Here is a 17,983-nt window from a genome sequence, read left to right as displayed (position 1 = left end):
TGCCAATGTTTGTCTATGGAGATTGCATGGCGGTGTGCTCGATTTTATACGCCTGTCAGCAACGGGTGTGGCTGAAATAGCCGAATCCACTAATTTGAAGGGGTGTCCACATACTTTTGTATATATAGTGTATGTTCCATAGTCAAACAGACTTAATTTACTTTGTACATTCTCTCTGGCTACAATGTATGTATTGCTGAAAATATAAATATGGAAATATAACCACTTGACACGTCTCTTTCCTCCTTCGTACTTGATTGGTTGATAAAGTGAGGAGAAGAATCTCGGGACAGCAAGATGTCCGCGCACATTTGAAAAACTGATGTAGCTAGGTATATTTTTATTTTATGTGTTGCTTTAAGGTGTTTTTATGTTGACAATACTGACTAAGTGGTACTCCAGGAAGAGTCATATAAAGAAAAGACAAGGACTCCAAGACAAGAGCCAGACTATTCCTTATTATCAGGTTCGCGCCTGTGCCACGGTAGCATGCTAGCTAGCTAACGTTAGCTAGCCAGCTAGACACTGCATGTATGACAGTATGCTAATCTAAACATGGTTGCTAGCTAGTTAGCCAGACACAAAGATGCGACACTCAACGTTATTTATATGTGTACTTGAAGTTTACGCAATGTGTCCAGCTAGTATTAGCAATCTGTTATAACGTGAGTCTTTCATGCTGAACGTTTTGCTACTGAAATAGTTAACCGGCTGGCCTAGCTTCAAGCCAATTGCTTGTTAGCTTAAGTCATGATACAACAAAAATAATGATGACCACAGACAGTAGCTAGCTACAATTATTTTATCTTTAAGGCTATTGCTAGCTGTAGTATTTTAATAGTTATCTAGCTATAATTAGTAAGTTGTTATAGTTAGCTACGTGTCTGCCGTTGAGCATGTTCTATCTAAGTTAGCAGTTGAGTTGGCTACCAAAATAAACAATTCACAATGAGCTGGCCAACTAACGTTAGTATAACTTATTGACTCTGACCAACATGTCATGTCAATTCACTCAAGTTTCCAGACCTGAGCATCCCTTCAGTCTGGTGAACACTCTGCCTCATCACTGGTCTCATTGGATTTTCGAAGTATTTCACAGCATTCTACAGGTGAAGTGTAACAGGATATCGCTAAGTGATGTACTGTCAGATGTTTATAATGTATTTGACTTCATGCTGTAACATACACTATCTCTCTCTGTCTCTCGCTCAGAAATAATGCTGATATCTGGAACTCATGTCGAACGTCTATGAAGAGAGAGCCACAATGATAGCCGCAGGGGAATTGCAGTCGTTTGGCCCGTTTGGCCGTGAGCACTGCAAGAACCACCCAAACGCTGTGAACCTGCAGCTCCGGCAGTTGCAGCCAGCCTCTGAGCTCTGGTCCTCAGATGGAGCAGCCGGTCTGGTGGGCTCTCTCCAGGAGGTCACTCTGCAGGAGAAGAAGAGGGTAAGACTGGGGGGAAACTCTTGGTCATCTTCTCTCACATTTACAGGGTGCTACTGATAAATATGTATAGCTATATCTGGGATAAATAACATGTTTGCCAGATAGCTTCCTTGCTTTGGTTCAAATACAATCTCCTTACTCGGCTTATGGTTTCAGGTGCATACTTTTCTTTAAAGCGCTTTCTATTGTGTGCTGGTTCTGTTTGATACATAAGCCGAGTAAGGAGATTGTTTTCACTATTGTGTGTCTGTTTGCAGGAATGCTGGTTGCTGAGAAAGGGTTCCAGTGTGGACAGTGATGAGATGGAGTATGATGAGGAGCTCTATGCAGCAGGAAACATGGTCATATGGAGCAAAGGGAGCAAGAGTCAAGCCTCCCACGTCTACAAAGCTTTTACCGTGGACAGTCCAGTACAACAGGTAATCAAAATCACCAGATCAAACTAAACATGTCATATTAAACATACATGCATACCTACATACTCTGTGTGTACATTATATGGCATGTCTGTTGTTATCATCAACATTAAGATATTAGTCAGCTTATCAATAAATACTTTTTTTTCAGGATGTATATCCGATAATATCTCTCTCCCTCCCTTTTCAGGCATTATGGTGTAACTTTGGTATTCCACAAAATAAGAAAGATGGTAAGTAGACCGATGCCACATCCTCATCGTCACAATTTATTTACATTAAATTCTAGAGCTCATTGATGTACAGTACCAGTCAAAATTTTGGACACACCTACTCATTCAATGGCGTTTCTTTATATCGACTATTTTCTACATTGTGTAATAATAGTGAAGACATCAAAATAACACATGGAATCATGTAGTAACCAAAAAAGTGTTAAACAAATCAAAATATATTTGAGATTTTTCAAAGTAGCCACACGTTGCCTTGATGACAGCTTTGCACACTCAACCAGCTTCACCTGGAATGCTTTTCCAACAGTCTTGAAGGATTTCCCACATATGATAAGCACTTGTTGGCTGCTTTTCCTTCACTCTGCGGTCCAATTCATCCCAAACCATCTTAATTGGGTTGAGGTCGGGTGATTGTGGAGGCCAGGTAATCTGATGCATTACTCTCCTTCTTGGTGAAATAGCCCTTACACAGCCTCGGTGGAAACCACACATGCAGAGATTATCCGTTAACCTACTCTATGTCTCATAAAATCTATAATTTGGCCTCATCAGACCAAAGGACAGATTTCCACCTGTCTAATGTCCATTGCTCGTGTTTCTTGGCCCAAGCAAGTCTATTTTTCTTATTGGTGTCCTTTAGTAGTGGCTTCTTTGCAGCAATTGGACCATGAAGGCCTGATTCACGCAGTCCCCTCTGCAGTTGGTTTTGGGATGTGTCTCTTACTGGAACTCTGTGAAGCATTTATTTGGGCTGCAATTTCTGAGGCTGGTAACTCGAACGAATTTATCCTCTGCAGCAGAAGTAGCTCTGGGTCTTCTGCTGGGTTCTTGAATGAGTAGGTGTGTCCAAACTTGTGACTTATATATCTATTTTAAATATACAGTACATATAAAAAAATATCTCAGTAATATTGTGAAGAGGTTAATTTGCTCTATTGTATTCCAGAGCAGGAGATTTTGGAGCAGACAGTGTGTATTGTCCAGAGCAGCTGTGTGAATGTGCACAGTGTGACAGGGAAGGACTTTATCTCCCCTCTACCCTTTCAGGTGAGTTCCTCATCACTGATTGGTATGCTGTTACATTGTCTAAAATGTGTGTTATCATCGCTGGATGATCTGTCATTTGACGTTTCATGGTGTTCATTACATGTTGAATTTGGTGATGTACTACTTGTGATGAAATGTGATTTACTTTGAACATTTGTTAGATAAATCCTTATTTGTACATTTTGTAAAATATGTCTCCTAGTCCTGGCTGTTTTAATTTCCTCGTTAGAATCCCTTAAGGAGAACTAGCAGATATGGATAGTAATTATTGTTGTTTACACAGTTATTGATATTCTCCAGGACCAGTCCATTGTCTTTTTAACTAATGGTAATGGGGGATTTGGCTCACTGACAGCTGACAAGAGCCTTCAGATTATAATGAAAAAGACCATCATGCAATTAACTGCCTCTGCATTTATGTGTGATTCTTTTTCACATCGAAGTCCACTTGATATGATTTGAATTTGGTTTTGTTTTCCTGGTGATTTGCGGAAAAAACATTGCGTAAGTCTACGTTGTGACATGCAGGGTAGATTACGTTGCTTTCTTGGGAGCTAATTTAGCTGATGTTGATTGGGTCCACATTTACAGACCAGATTTGTATTGGTGGATGCATTTTTTAAATTTTTAAATACATTTTTTAATCGGTTCAGTTGTATTTGATAAGACATGACTCACTAGCTGCCGTCAGACTCCACCATTATTCTACTGTAAATAGGGACATGTCTCTTTTCCCACGAGATACTATGAAAATGCAAACTGCCTGTTTCTTTAGTGAGCCATTCAAGTGTTGACAAATCATGTTTATCAATTTTTTCTCCAACATCACCTTGATAGAGTTTCATGAAATTAAGTTCTGTGACTCTCGCCTTTTACAGGTCTCTAATCTGTGGCCTACTAAGTTTGGTCTGCTGTTAGAACGCAAAAACTCTGCACCCGATGCTTCTCAGAGTCCTCCCAGGTACACAGCAGAAACCTGTAATGCACACACCCTGCTGTTTCAGATATATTTCGGTTCATGCAAGTGTGTCAGTAGTTTGTTTTGAACATACCACTGTTTGTTTCTCTGTTATCAGGGAACCTCTTCCCACAGTATTCAGCATGCTGCACCCTCTGGATGAGATTGCCCCAGTGGTGTGCAGGCCTACAGGTGAGTCTCTCAAACACGCATACATAGAAATTGTCACAATTTGTTTGACATTGTGTTTACAAAGAGCACGGCGGAAACCACCATACAAATAAACTATAATGGATGTTGAAACCTGAATGTTGGAGCCAGCATATTGTTGGCCCTCTTGCACTCCTTGGCTGCCCTGTTAGCTGACTACCGGTACCCTAATTGCTGGCCCCATTATGGCTTGTTAATTGCTCATCTCCTGTGTCTCTGGCAGGTCTGTTCGAGGCTGCACGTGTGCAGTACGTCTCTGACAGCACCATGAAAATCGTCTTCTCCAACTGCGAGCCCTCCATAGTCATGACATACGACACCGTGCAGTGCATACACTCTGTGTGGGCGCTGCGCAAAGTCACTCCAGATGTAAGATAACATGCAAGAACAACACTGTTATTACTGTTCCATTACTGCTTCCTCTGTGGTTCTTCAGTAATAGAAAATGTAATGTTCATGGCATCAATGGAATTGGTAAATAATCCTCATAGCAAGAGTGATGACTCAAAGGCCTATCTACGACCCCTAAGGATGGATTTAAATTGGTCCGACACGGCCAGGGATAATTACAAAATGACACATTGGTTTCCTTACACCAGTGGTTACTTAACTTTTTATAGTCCCGTACCCTTTAAAACATTCAACCTCCAGCTGCATACCCCTTTTAGCACCAGGGTCAAATGTTGTTTTTTTGCCATCATTGTAAGCCTGCCACACACTATACGGTACATTTATTAAACATAATAATGAGTGTGAGTTTTTGTCGCAACTCGGCTCGTGGGAAGTGACAAAGAGCTCTTATAGGACCAGGGCACAAATACAGTTGAAGTCAGAAGTTTACATACACCTTAGCCAAATACATTTAAACTCAGTTTTTCACAATTCCTGACATTTAATCCTAGTAAAAATTCCCTGTCTTAGGTCAGTTAGGATCACCACTTTATTTTAAGAATGTGAAATGTCAGAATAATAGTAACGAGAATGATTTATTTCAGCTTTTATTTCTTTCATCACATTCCCAGTGGGTCAGAAGTTTACATACACTCAATTAGTATTTGGTAGCATTGCCTTTAAATTGTGTAACTTGGGTCAAACGTTTCGGGTAGCCTTCCCCAAGCTTCCCACAATAAGTTGGGTGAATTTTGGCCCATTCACCCTGACAGAGCTGGTGTAACTGAGTCAGGTTTGTAGGCCTCCTTGCTCGCACACGCTTTTTCAGTTCTGCCCACAAATTTTCTATAGGATTGAGGTCAGGGCTTTGTGATAGCCACTCCAATACCATGACTTTGTTGTCCTTAAGCCATTTTGCCACAACTTTGGAAGTATGCTTGGGGTCATTGTCCATTTGGAAGACCCATTTGCGACCAAGCTTTAACTTCCTGACTGATGTCTTGAAATGTTGCTTCAATATATCCACATAATTTTCCTTCCTCATGGAGCCATCTATTTTGTGAAGTGCAGCAGTCCCTCCTACAGCAAAGCACCCCCACAACATGATGCTGCCACCCCCATGCTTTACGGTTGGGTTGGTGTTCTTCGGCTTGCAAGCCTCCCCCTTTTCCCTCCAAACATAACTATGGTCATTATGGCCAAACAGTTCTATTTTTGTTTCATCACACCAGAGGATATTTCTCCAAAAAGTATGATCTTTGTCCCCATGTGCAGTTGCAAACCGTAGTCTGGCTTTTTTATGGCGGTTTTGGAGCAGTGGCTTCTTCCTTGATGAGCGGCCTTTCAGGTTTTGTCGATATAGGACTCGTTTTACTGTGGATATAGATACTTTTGTACCTGTTTCCTCCAGCATCTTCACAAGGTCCTTTTGCTGCTGTTCTGGGATTGATTTGCACTTTTTGCACCAAAGTACTTTCATCTCTAGGAGACAGAACACGTCTCTTCCTGAGCGGTATGACGGCTGCGTGGTCCCATGGTGTTTATATTTGCGTACTATTGTTTGTGCAGATGAACGTGGTACCTTCAGGCATTTGGAAATTGCTCCCAAGGATGAACCAGACTTGTGGAGGTCTACAATTTTTTTCTGAGGTCTTGGCTGATTTCTTTTGATTTTCCAATGATGTCAAGCAAAGAGGCGCTAGGTTTGAAGGTAGGCCTTGAAATACATCTACAGGTACGCCTCCAATTGACCAAATGATGTCAATTAGCCTATCAGAAGCTTCTAAAGCCATGACATCATTTTCTGGAATTTTCCAAGTTGTTAAAAGGCACAGTCAACTTAGTGTATGTAAACTTCTGACCCACTGGAATTGTAAACAGTGAATTATAAGTGAAATAATCTGTCTGTAAACAATTGTTGGAAAAATTACTTGTGTCATGCACAAAGTAGATGTCCTAACCGACTTGCCAAACTACAGTTTGTTAACAAGAAGTTAGTGGAGTGGTTGAAAAACAAGTTTTAATGACTCCAACCTGAGTGTATATAAACTTCCCTCTTCAACTGTAATAATAATCAATCATTTTGCTCTTCATGTAACCATCTTACATATCAAACCATATTTGTTAATCGAAAATTGTGAATAACTCACCACAGGTTAATAAGGAGGGTGTGCTTGAAAGGTTGCACATAACTGCGATGTTGGGTTGTATTGGAGAGAGTCTCAGTATTAAATCCTTTTCCACTCGGTCTTTGCCTGTATTTAGTTTTCATGCTAGTGAAGGCCGAGAATCCACTCTCACATAGGTACATGGTTGCAAAAGGCATCAGTGTCTTAACAGCTCAATTTTCCAAGGCAGGATACTCTGAGCGCAGCCCAATCCAGAAATCTGGCAGTGGCTTCTGATTTAAATTCAATTTTCACAGAACAGTTTGTTGCATTTTTGACGAGGCTCTCTTGTTCAGACATCGGTAAGTGGATTGGAGGCAGGGCATGAAAGGGATAACAAATCCAGTTGTTTGTGTCATACGTTTCTGGAAAGTACCTGCGTAATTGCGCACACAACTCACTCAGGTGCTTCGCTATATCACATTTGACATTGTAAGCTTGAGCTCATTTGCACACAAAAAAATCATACGATGGAAAGACCTGTGTGTTGTCTTTGTTAATGCAGACAGAGAAGAGCTCCAACTTCTTAATCATAGCCTCAGTTTTGTCCTGCACATTGAATATAGTTGCGGAGAGTTCCTGTAATCCTAGATTCAGATCATTCAGGTGAGGAAAAAACATCACCCAGATAGGCCAGTCGTGTGTGAAACTCGTCTGACCGCTTGCATGATGACAAGTGAAAATTATGGGTCAGTAAAGAACTTTTAAGCTCGTCTCTCAATTAAAAAATGTTTGTCAATACTTTGCCCCTTGATAACCAGCGCACTTCTGTATGTTTTAAAAGCGTTACATGCCCATATCATTGCATAGTGCAGAAAATACACGAGAGTTCAGGGGCCTTGCTTTAACAAAGTTAATCATTTTCACTGTAGTGTCCAAATCGTCTTTCAAGCTGTCAGGCATTCCCTTGGCAGCAAGAGCCTCTCGGTGGATACTGCAGTGTACCCAAGTGTCGTCGGGAGCAACTGCTTGCACGCGCGTTACCACTCTACTATGTTTCCCTGTCATGGCTTTTGCCCCATCAGTACAGATACCAACGCATTTTGACCACGAGAGTCCATTTCATGTCACAAAGCTGTCCAGTACTTTAAAAATATCCTCTCCTGTTGTCCTGGTTTCCAGTGATTTGCAGAAGAGGATGTCTTCCTTAATTGACCCACCCATAAACGTAACGGACATATACCAGGAGCTGTGCCAGGCCCGCCACGTCTGTTGACTCATCCAGCTGTAACGCATAGAATTCACTGCCTTTTATGCGAAGCAGTAATAAAAAAAATAAAAACATCTCCTGCCATGTCACTGATGCATCTTGAAACAGTGTTGTTTGATGAAGGCATTGTCTGTATAGTTTTTTTGGCCTTTTCCCCCAGCATTGTCCCAGCCATATCCTCGGCCCGCAGGAAGAATTAAGTCCTCCACAATAGTATGGGGCTTGCCTCTCCTAGCCACTCAGTAGCTCACCATATAAGACACTTCTAGCCGCTTCTTGTTAATGGTATCTGTTGGTTTTATACTTGTCTTACTACTTGAAAGTTGTCTTAATTCTCGCTCAAAAAACTCCTGTGGCTTATTTTTCAAATGGGCATGTTTTGTTTCTAAATGTCTGCGCAAGAGTGAAGGTTTCATTAAGTTGTGAGATCGTACTTTGCACATATAACACACTGTGGCTGAGGAAAGGCACTACTCACAATATAAGTAAACCCCAAATCAATGTAGTTATCATATTTGCGCCTCTTCGATGGTCCAACGTCCCGGTCTGTTCGGTGCTTTACCGGGTAAGGGGGCAGTAGCTGCGTCAGATTCACAACTGTCAGTGTCCATGCTAGCTGGGCTAACAACACATTTAGAATTACTGATGCTAGCATTGGATGTGTGGTCGTGGAAGCAGAAGAACTTGTGTCGTTGACAGGTGCAGGTGTAGTACTGCTGGTAGTAGCAGTACTACTAGTAGAGCTGGTATGTGTCTTAATGGACGCGGGCCTTACTTTTTTTCCACCATTTATCAATTTTCGCGCAAATGGAATGAGCAGCAGCTACGTTTGGCTACATATGGACCGTTAGTGGAATTCCCGTAAGAGAGTAACGGTTAATGTGATTGGATGTTAATTATTTGACTAGGCTACCTGTATTTGACATTGTGTTATTTCGCTTAACACTAGATGGTTTGATTTTGTTTTTGGGGGAAAAGGGTGAAAAAAACTCGCCCAAATGTATAGCCCCGTTGGAAATTATAAATGGACTGTTTGAAAATGTGAAGAAAATCCTAACAATGAAAATAATATAAATTAAAAAAAAAACTTTCACCTCCTCTAAAACACACTAATTCCCCTAACCTCAATGATTTGAGTTGCTGACATGAATTGACCAGGTCGATGACCTCTTGCAAAGTAGTCACACATTTCTGTCTTAAACATTATGATTAGGCTACACAGCACACTCTAGATTGGGAGTAATAGATTAAGAGCCCAGACACAGCAATTGTGTTTTCTGGCTGAGTGTACTTAGCACCTATGAACCTAATTAGCGAACCGAGTGTGCACTGATTTAACATTTTAGAATCACGTGAAAAAAGTTGGCAGTCATACATCTACAGCGAGTTGTCCCTAAAACAAAGCACGATGAGTGATTGGCAGACGAACGCTAGATCCACGTTCGTGTGTGAGCCTTAAGTACTCTGAAAGCCAGCCTATGGAACAACCACCCTGGTCTCCCCTATTTACTGTGCATGTTGTTGGAAGACCAACTAAAGTACAAATGTGACGATTGGGACACTCAAGTTATACTCCATGATTAGACTATCATAGATGGATTTAAGGTGAGCCTTTTTGTCCAATAAATGACTTGCATGTATACATGGTTTTGTTTAGGCATTTTAGTTAGTTTGACATTTTGACAAAGGAAACCAACTGGACCAAATGGGGGTAAAAAATACAATGTAACAAATATTCCAACTCTGACCCGAACTATAGCAACCAAACTGTGTGAAAATGGCACCCGGACCCTGCCCCTTTTTGTTTGCGCACCATCGGGACCACGTCAGACTGATCTAAATTGCTAGTTTGGTCATTGGGTGGGAGCTTTCTGATGAGTTGTGTCTGGGGGGGTTGGAACAGAATCCGTTGCTTGTATATCATTTGAGTTGAACCTTTCACCTTTTAACTCTGTCCCACAGGAGCAGTCCACAGTGCTGAAGTGTCCGGAGCAGGTAGACACGCCCCAAGGCCTGATGCCGCCCAGCTTTCTGACCACACACCTGAGGAACGTCTCCAGGATGGACTCGCCCGGTTCACCCTTTCATTGCCACGCCCTGCACAACCAAAACAGGATGACCTCATCACCAGGCCTCCACTCACGGACACACTCACCCAATATCTCCAGCATGGCTGCACTCAGGTGAGTTTATACCAGGTGTCTTCAGTTGTGGTCCTGGAACGCTACAGAGTGCAGGCTTTGAGTCAAATACCCAAAGAGGATGTAAATACCATATACAGTAAACAGGATCTCTGCCATCCCACAGGATTATACACAGTTTCCGTCAAACATTCACCCTCAAAAGCTCATGACTCATTTACAACCACCACACTATGGACCATAACCAACCATCCTTCTGCGCTCTTCTGACATGTCTGTAGCCGGTCCCACTCCCCTGGCATGGCGGCACCCTCCTTTTCGGTCGCGGCACGGTTTAACATGTCGTACCACTCATCGTCACCCAGAGGGCACAGTTTCCTGCCCTCGCCCAACAGCACGGCCAATGAGTCTGTGCTGGTCCCGGAGATGGAGCCCATAGTGCCTGACCTATGCATTGAGCAGCTGTGGAGTGAGACGGCTTCCTCCCACAGGTCAGTGTCCGACATTCACCTCTGCACTGCTGGCTACAGTAGTTGTCATGAATCCTGCTCTGTGGTCTAGTTGGTTGAACCACTCCTAGTTTTTAATTAGGGCTGGGAATTACCAGGGACCTGACGATACGATATCACGATACTTAGGTGCTGATACGATATGTATTGCAATTCTCGCTATTGCATATGTATTGAAATTCGGTATTGCGATTTGATGTTTCAATGTTGCTCACTATATACCACCCTGCATACCACTGCTGGCTTGCTTCTGAAGCTAAGCAGGGTTGGTCCTGGTCAGTCTCTGGATGGGAGACCAGGTGCTGCTGGAAGTGGTGTTGGAGGGCCAGTAGGAGGCACTCTTTTCTCTGGTCTAAAAAATATCCCAATGCCCCAGGGCAGTGATTGAGGACACTGCCCTGTGTAGGGTGCCGTCTTTCGGATGGGACGTTAAATGGGTGTCCTGACTCTCTGAGGTCATTAAAGATCCCGTGGCACTTGTCGTAAGAGTAGGGATGTTAACCCCGGTGTCCTGGCTAAATTCCCAATCTGGTCCTCTAACCATCACGGTCACCTAATAACTAGTTTACAATTGGCTCATTCATCCCCCTCCTCTCCCCTGTAACTATTCCCCAGGTCGTTGCTGTAAATGAGAAGGTGTTCTCAGTCAACTTACCTGGTAAAATAACGGATAAATAAAAAAATATACAGTTGAAGTTGGAAGTTTACATACACTTAGGTTGGAGTCATTTTAAAACTCAATTTTCAACCACTACACATTTCTTGTTAACAAACTGTAGTTTTGGCAAGTCGGTTAGGACATCTACTTCGTGCAGAGCACAAGTACTTTTTCCAACAATTGTTTACAGACAGATTATTTCACTTATTATTCACTGTATCACAATTCCAGTGGGTCAGAAGTTTACATACACTAAGTTGACTGTGCCTTTTAAACAGCTTGGAAAATTCCAGAAAATTATGTCATGGCTTTAGAAGCTTCTGATAGGCTAATTGACGTCATTTAAGTCAATTGGAGGTGTACCTGTGGATGTATTTCAAGGCATACCTTCAAACGCTGTGCCTCTTTGCTTGACATCATGGGGAAATCAAAATAAATCAGCCAAGACCTCAGAAAAACCATTGTAGACCTCCACAAGTCTGGTTCATCCTTGGAAGCAATTTCCAAACACCTGTAGGTAACTTGTTCATCTGTACAAACAATAATACGCAAGTATAAACACCATGGGACCACGCAGCCGTCATACCGCTCAGGAAGGAGACGCGTTCTGTGTCCTAGAGATGAACGTACTTTGGTGCGAAAAGTGCAAATCAATCCCAGAACAAGAGCAAAGGACCAACAGGTACTTTGTACCTGTTCAAAGTATCTATATCCACAGTAAAATGAGTCCTATATCGACATAACCTGAAAGGCTGCTCATCAAGGAAGAAGCCACTGCTCCAAAACCTCCATAAAAAAGCCAGACTACGGTTTGCAACTGCACATGGGGACAAAGATCATACTTTTTGGAGAAATGTCCTCTGGTCTGATGAAACAAAAATAGAACTGTTTGGCCATAATGACCATCGTTATGTTTGGAGAAAAAAGGGGGAGGCTTGCAAGCCGAAGAACACCATCCCAACTGTGAAGCATGGGGGTGGCAGCATCATGTTGTGGGGGTGCTTTGCTGCAGGAGAGACTGGTGGACTTCACAAAATAGATGGCTCCATGAGGAAGGAAAATTATGTGGATATATTGAAGCAACATTTCAAGACATCAGTCAGGAAGTTAAAGCTTGGTCGCAAATGGGTCTTCCAAATAGACAATGACCCCAAGCATTCTTCCAAAGTTGTGGCAAAATGGCTTAAGGACAACAAAGTCAAGGTATTGGAGTGGCTATCACAAAGCCCTGACCTCAATCCTATAGAAAATTTGTGGGCAGAACTGAAAAAGCGTGTGCCAGCAAGGAGGCCTACAAACCTGACTCAGTTACACCAGCTCTGTCAGGAGGAATGGGCCAAAATTCACCCGACTTATTGTCGGAAGCTTGTGGAAGGCTACCCAAAACGTTTGACCCAAATTACACAATTTAAAGGCAATGCTACCAAATACTAATTGAGTGTATGTAAACTTCTGACCCACTGGGAATGTGATGAAAGAAATAAAAGCTGAAATAAATCATTCTCTCTACTATTACTCTGACATTTCACATTCTTAAAATAAAGTGGTGATCCTAACTGACCTAAGACAGGGAATTTTACTAGGATTAAATGTCAGGAATTGTGAAAAACGGAGTTTAAATGTATTTGGCTAAGGTGTATGTAAACTTCCGACTTCAACTGTATCTGCTGCAGAGAGACGAGAGCGCATGAAAATATTTGTCTTGTAAATAAAAGAGCTGAAAACATTTTGGCTCACTATTTGTAAAGAAGAGGAAGAACAAACTATAGGATGAAAAATACCAGACTTTGATTTTGAAGTCCTATATATAGATATATCGTCCCATAATAATATTGCGAAAGAAATCAATGAATGTTTATCATTATTTTTGTCAGTTAGACACTGCTGATCTTTCCATGTTACTGTGTTTTTTTGGGTTGGACTATATTATGATAACATTATCTATTGTCGATGATATATAGCCATTGTCGAAAATGACAATTGTGATGCAACAATGGTTTAACCCATTTGAACTTGACTGACGCAGCGCAGTAAAGAACGGAGTCTTGCATTGCACATCAGGGCAGCACACAAGTGACGTTCTCAGTAATTTGCCTATTCCTATTTGCTATAGCCTATTTCAATAAATATGTTCTATACAGAACGCAAGAGAGGAATGTAGGACAGACAGAGCAGAGAATTCCACAAAAACAGCACAAAATGTCCAGAAAATATTGTTTCTCTCTCTCTCTCTCTCTCTGTCTCTGTCTCTGTGTCTCTCTGTCTCTGTCTCTCTCGCTGTCAGATGCGTGGGCCTCATAGCCTAAACGTTTTTATAACGGACACTCCTTAACTATCTTGTCTAGTTGTTTAAAAAAACGTAGCCTATGTTCCCTTCTCTCTCCATTCGATACGTTAGGAATATGGCTTTGGGCTATAGGCTGCGCTTTCTTTGTTTTATGCATGTCTTTCTCCCGCTCAAACAATGAACGTAACAGAGTTCCATGTCAAAAAGTTGTTTGAATAGCCTAAAAACGTAAGGTAGCCAGGATGATAATAATAATGAGAGGGAACAAATCGTATCAATAGCCTATGAATGACAGTTTCATCAAGGTAGAAATGATCTATGCGGGCCTGGGAAAAACATTCCTCCATGCCAGGTTGAAGACCAAATGGCCAATAACCTATCCTCCTCCGAGGCCTATCATACAATCTTTAAGACAAGTTAAAGTTATGAATAGTAGCATATTTCTCAAATAGTCTAGCCTGAGAAGATGTTGTGCGGAAGTTGACACTTTCAAAAATAACAAGAATGAAAGTGTTTAGCCTAGGCATAGGTTTTTCTCAATCATAGCTTTATGAGAGAGAGGACAAACAATATTATTCATTCACCTTTATTTTGAGGCATATAAAGCAATTATTATCCAGTTTTGAAGACGGTAGACTCCATGATCTATAACCTAATCAGACTGTCATGACTCCATCATGTGTGGCCATAATGGGGTCGGCCAATAGGGGCCGATAACATTTTAAATCAATGTTTTATGGGTACATATTCACGATGGGACAATGGTTGACATCGCTCAACCCTACAGTGTTTACAATATGTTTTTAAATGCTGAAAAATATTTTATTACGCCTAAGGTTGGAATAATTAAAGTCCTGAGAACATATAGCAAACTTGTAATGCCATTTCTAAGTACCATGGAATCCATAATTGTAGGGCACAATGTGATCATAGGTGTGAGAATGCAATTAAATAGGTCTTTATTGTCTCTATGGGGCAATTATTGTGCTGAATAAATGTACATACATATACACAGCAACTATCCATTTGACAAGGGGAAGATAAAAAATAATTGAACAGTAAATATATGGCTGTTATACAGTTATGGTGTTTAAAGGTGATGCTGTGTGTCTGAGAGAGAGGTTAACAACACTCTGCTTCTACAGGGAGATGAGCTGCCAGGCCTCTAAGGTGTTCATCACCTCTGACTTGTGTGAGAACAAGTACCTGTGCTTCCTCGTGGAGTCCCACCAACAGCTCAGGTCAGGGAACACGCATCTTATCTTTGTAGCTTTCGGTGTCCTATCTCTGTCTTTCTTTCTTAGTCTCAGTAAATCATTCTCTCTCACATGTTGATTTGTTTATCTTCACAGATGTGTAAAATTCATTGAGAGCAACAATCCTTCCCAGCTTATCTTTGCATCTGTTGCCACTATCCCTGCAAAAGACGCAGCACCATTGCAGGTAAAGTCAATTTGACTAATTGCTTTGCGTTTCCCTTAGCGGTGGCAACGATTCTATGTCTCTCAGGACCCAATTAAGCTATTTTAGGCTAGATCTTAATCCTATACTTATCAAAGGCATACTGTACTTTTATGATGGTCAAGGTCCTATCTTATTGACTGCTTTATTCTTTCTTTTTATTTTTTTATTTTTTTTATCCCCTTTTCTCCCCAATTTTCGTGGTATCCAATCGCTAGTAATTACTATCTTGTCTCATCGCTACAACTCCCGTACGGGCTCGGGAGAGACGAAGGTCGAAAGTCATGCGTCCTCCGAAGCACAACCCAACCAAGCCGCACTGCTTCTTTAACACAGCGCGCCTCCAACCCGAAAGCCAGCCGCACCAATGTGTCGGAGGAAACACCGTGCACCTGGCCCCCTTGGTTAGCACGCACTGCGCCCAGCCCGCCACAGGAGTCGCTGGAGCGCGATGAGACAAGGAAATCCCTACCGGCCAAACCCTCCCTTACCCGGACGACGCTAGCCCAATTGTGCGTCGCCCCACGGACCTCCCGGTCGCGGCCGGCTGCGACAGAGCCTGGGGGCGAACCCAGAGACTCTGGTGGCGCAGTTAGCACTGCGATGCAGTGCTCTAGACCACTGCGCCACCCGGGAGGCCCTTGACTGCTTTATTCTGCGTGTGTAAAATGGTGTGTTGCTGTGTCCATAAAGTGTATTCGGAAAGTATACAGACCCCTTGACTTTTTCCACATTTTGTACCTTACAGCCTTATTCTAAAATGTATTAAATAGTTTCCTTCCCCCTCATCAATCTACACACAATACCCCATAATGACCCATTTTTTTTTTTTTTGATTTTCTTTAAAATTTATAAAATAAAAAATACCTGAAATATCACATTTACATAACTATTCAGATCCTTTACTCAGTACTTTGTTGGAACAGCTTTTGGCAGTGATTACAGCATCGAGTCTTCTTGGATATGATGCTACAAACTTGGCACACCTGTATTTGGGGAGTTTCTCCCATTCTTCTCTGCGGATCCTCTCAAGCTCTGTCAGATTGGATGGGGAGTGTTGCTGCACAGCTATTTTCAGGTCTCTCCAGAGATGTTCGATCTTGTTAAAGTCCGAGCTCTGGCTGGGCCACTCAAGGACATTGAGACTTGTCTCGAAGCCACTCCTGCGTTGTCTTGGCTGTGTGCTTAGGGTTGTTGTCCTGTTGGAAGGTGAAGCTTCGTCCCAGTCTGAGGTCCTGAGCGCTCTGGAGCAGGTTTTCATCAAGGATCTCTCTGTACTTTTCTCAGTTAATCTTTCCCTTGATCCTGACTAGTCTCCCAGTCCCTGCCGCTGAAAAACATGCTGCCACAACCATGCTTCATAGTAGGGATGGTTCCAGGTTTCCTCCAGATTTGACACTTGGCATTCAGTCCAAAGAGTTCAATCTTGGTTTTACCAGACCAGATGGAGTGCTGCAGAGATGGGAGAACCTTCCAGAAGGAAAACCATCTCCACAGAGGAACTCTGGAGCTCTGTCAGTGACCATCAGGTTCTTGGTCACCTCCTTGACCAAGGCCCTTCTCCCCTGATTGCTCTAAGAAGAGTCTTGGTTCCAAACTTTATCCATTTAAGAATGATGGAGGCCACTGTGTTCTTGGGGACCTTCAATGCTGCAGACGTACCCTTCCTTAGATCTGTGCCTCGACACAATCCTGTCTTGGAGCTCTACGGACAATTCCTTCTACCTCATGGCTTGGTTTTTGCTCTGACATGCACTGTCAACTGTGGGACCTTGTATAGGCAGGTGTGTGCCTTTCCAAATAATGTCCAATCAATTGAATTTAGCACAGGTGTACTCCAATCAGGATGATCAATGGAAACCGAATGCACCTGAGCTCAATTTTGAGTCTCATAGCAAAGGGTCTGAAATACTAACTTAAATAAGGTATTTGAATTTTTTATACATTTGCAAAAAATCATATAAACTTGTTTTCGCTTTGTCATTAGGGGATTTTGTGTGTGTATTGATACTTTTTATTTTTTTTTAATACATTTTAGAATAAGGCTGTAATGTAACACAATGTTGAAAAAGTCAAGGGGTCTGAATACTTTCCGAATACACTGTGCTTGTGTACTATGTTATTACATGATTATTACATAATTGGTTTGGTCTCATCTCAAACTTACTTTTCCTCTCAGGATATAGATGCCATGCTAGTTCTGGAAGCCAATGGAAGCTTGGTTCTGTACACTGGAGTGACGAGGGTAACTAGAAAGTAGTGCTCACACTGTTTAAATGTGTTTATTGGTGATGTAAGTTCAAATGGTAAAATGTGGTCTGTCCACAGGTGAGCAAGGTGTTTGTTCCTGGCCTCCTGTCTCCCACCTTCAGCCTGTCCAACCACGTAACCCACCTGAGTACCCCCATGGACAGTGTGAGCACTCCCGCCAAGGCCACAGGGAGACACATAGGAAGACTAGAGGAGGTACCACTGAAACCTGAGATAGGGGTGTATATCTATTGGGTTGGTTATTGGAATGATAAGTGCAATTGCAATGAATGCATCAAAATAATTAAGCTGCTGTCATGGAAATTAAGTCAGATTGCTATGACAGAGTATAACTAACCACGAAACTGAAAGCAGGTAGTTACTGGTAATGAAAATGGTGCAATCTCAATATGAATTACAGTGAAGAACTGCTGTCCCTTTGACGTCCCTTCATTGACAGTAGAGTGAAGCTGCAGTATTAGTCTGCAGTAGACCAGCCAGTGACTAATGGAGACTATATTATGGATCCTGATCAATACTCTAATTAGATTTAAACTTCAGACTGTGTGACGTCTGTTTTTTAAGGATATAGATTG

The 17,983-nt window shown here is 42.1% G+C and overlaps 1 protein-coding gene across 5 annotated transcripts in view; it reads left to right on the top strand.

The window, feature by feature from the left end:
- Positions 1-223: 223 nt before the first annotated feature.
- Positions 224-17,983, top strand: part of LOC129858644 (anaphase-promoting complex subunit 1-like) — a 65,866-nt gene continuing 48,106 nt past the window's right edge. For 2 of the 5 annotated variants that reach the window (XM_055927968.1, XM_055927946.1), the window contains exons 1-15: positions 258-466; positions 1,018-1,109; positions 1,213-1,449; positions 1,707-1,868; positions 2,056-2,098; positions 3,045-3,145; positions 4,024-4,106; positions 4,222-4,295; positions 4,537-4,682; positions 10,044-10,264; positions 10,504-10,713; positions 14,822-14,917; positions 15,029-15,119; positions 17,317-17,382; positions 17,466-17,603. In XM_055927968.1, coding sequence (XP_055783943.1) covers positions 1,237-1,449; positions 1,707-1,868; positions 2,056-2,098; positions 3,045-3,145; positions 4,024-4,106; positions 4,222-4,295; positions 4,537-4,682; positions 10,044-10,264; positions 10,504-10,713; positions 14,822-14,917; positions 15,029-15,119; positions 17,317-17,382; positions 17,466-17,603 — 1,644 coding nt within the window. In that variant the 5' untranslated portion in view covers positions 258-466; positions 1,018-1,109; positions 1,213-1,236. Of the gene's footprint in view, positions 467-1,017; positions 1,110-1,212; positions 1,450-1,706; positions 1,869-2,055; positions 2,099-3,044; positions 3,146-4,023; positions 4,107-4,221; positions 4,296-4,536; positions 4,683-10,043; positions 10,265-10,503; positions 10,714-14,821; positions 14,918-15,028; positions 15,120-17,316; positions 17,383-17,465; positions 17,604-17,983 lie in introns of all 5 variants that reach the window. The other 3 variants (XM_055927950.1, XM_055927964.1, XM_055927956.1) reach the window with 3 other exon arrangements.

This window comes from Salvelinus fontinalis, chromosome 1, assembly GCF_029448725.1.
Source record: "Salvelinus fontinalis isolate EN_2023a chromosome 1, ASM2944872v1, whole genome shotgun sequence".
Taxonomy (NCBI): Eukaryota; Metazoa; Chordata; class Actinopteri; order Salmoniformes; family Salmonidae; genus Salvelinus; species Salvelinus fontinalis.
The sequence above is the reverse complement of the archived record's forward strand: the minus strand, read 5'-3'. Positions and strand labels throughout refer to the sequence as shown.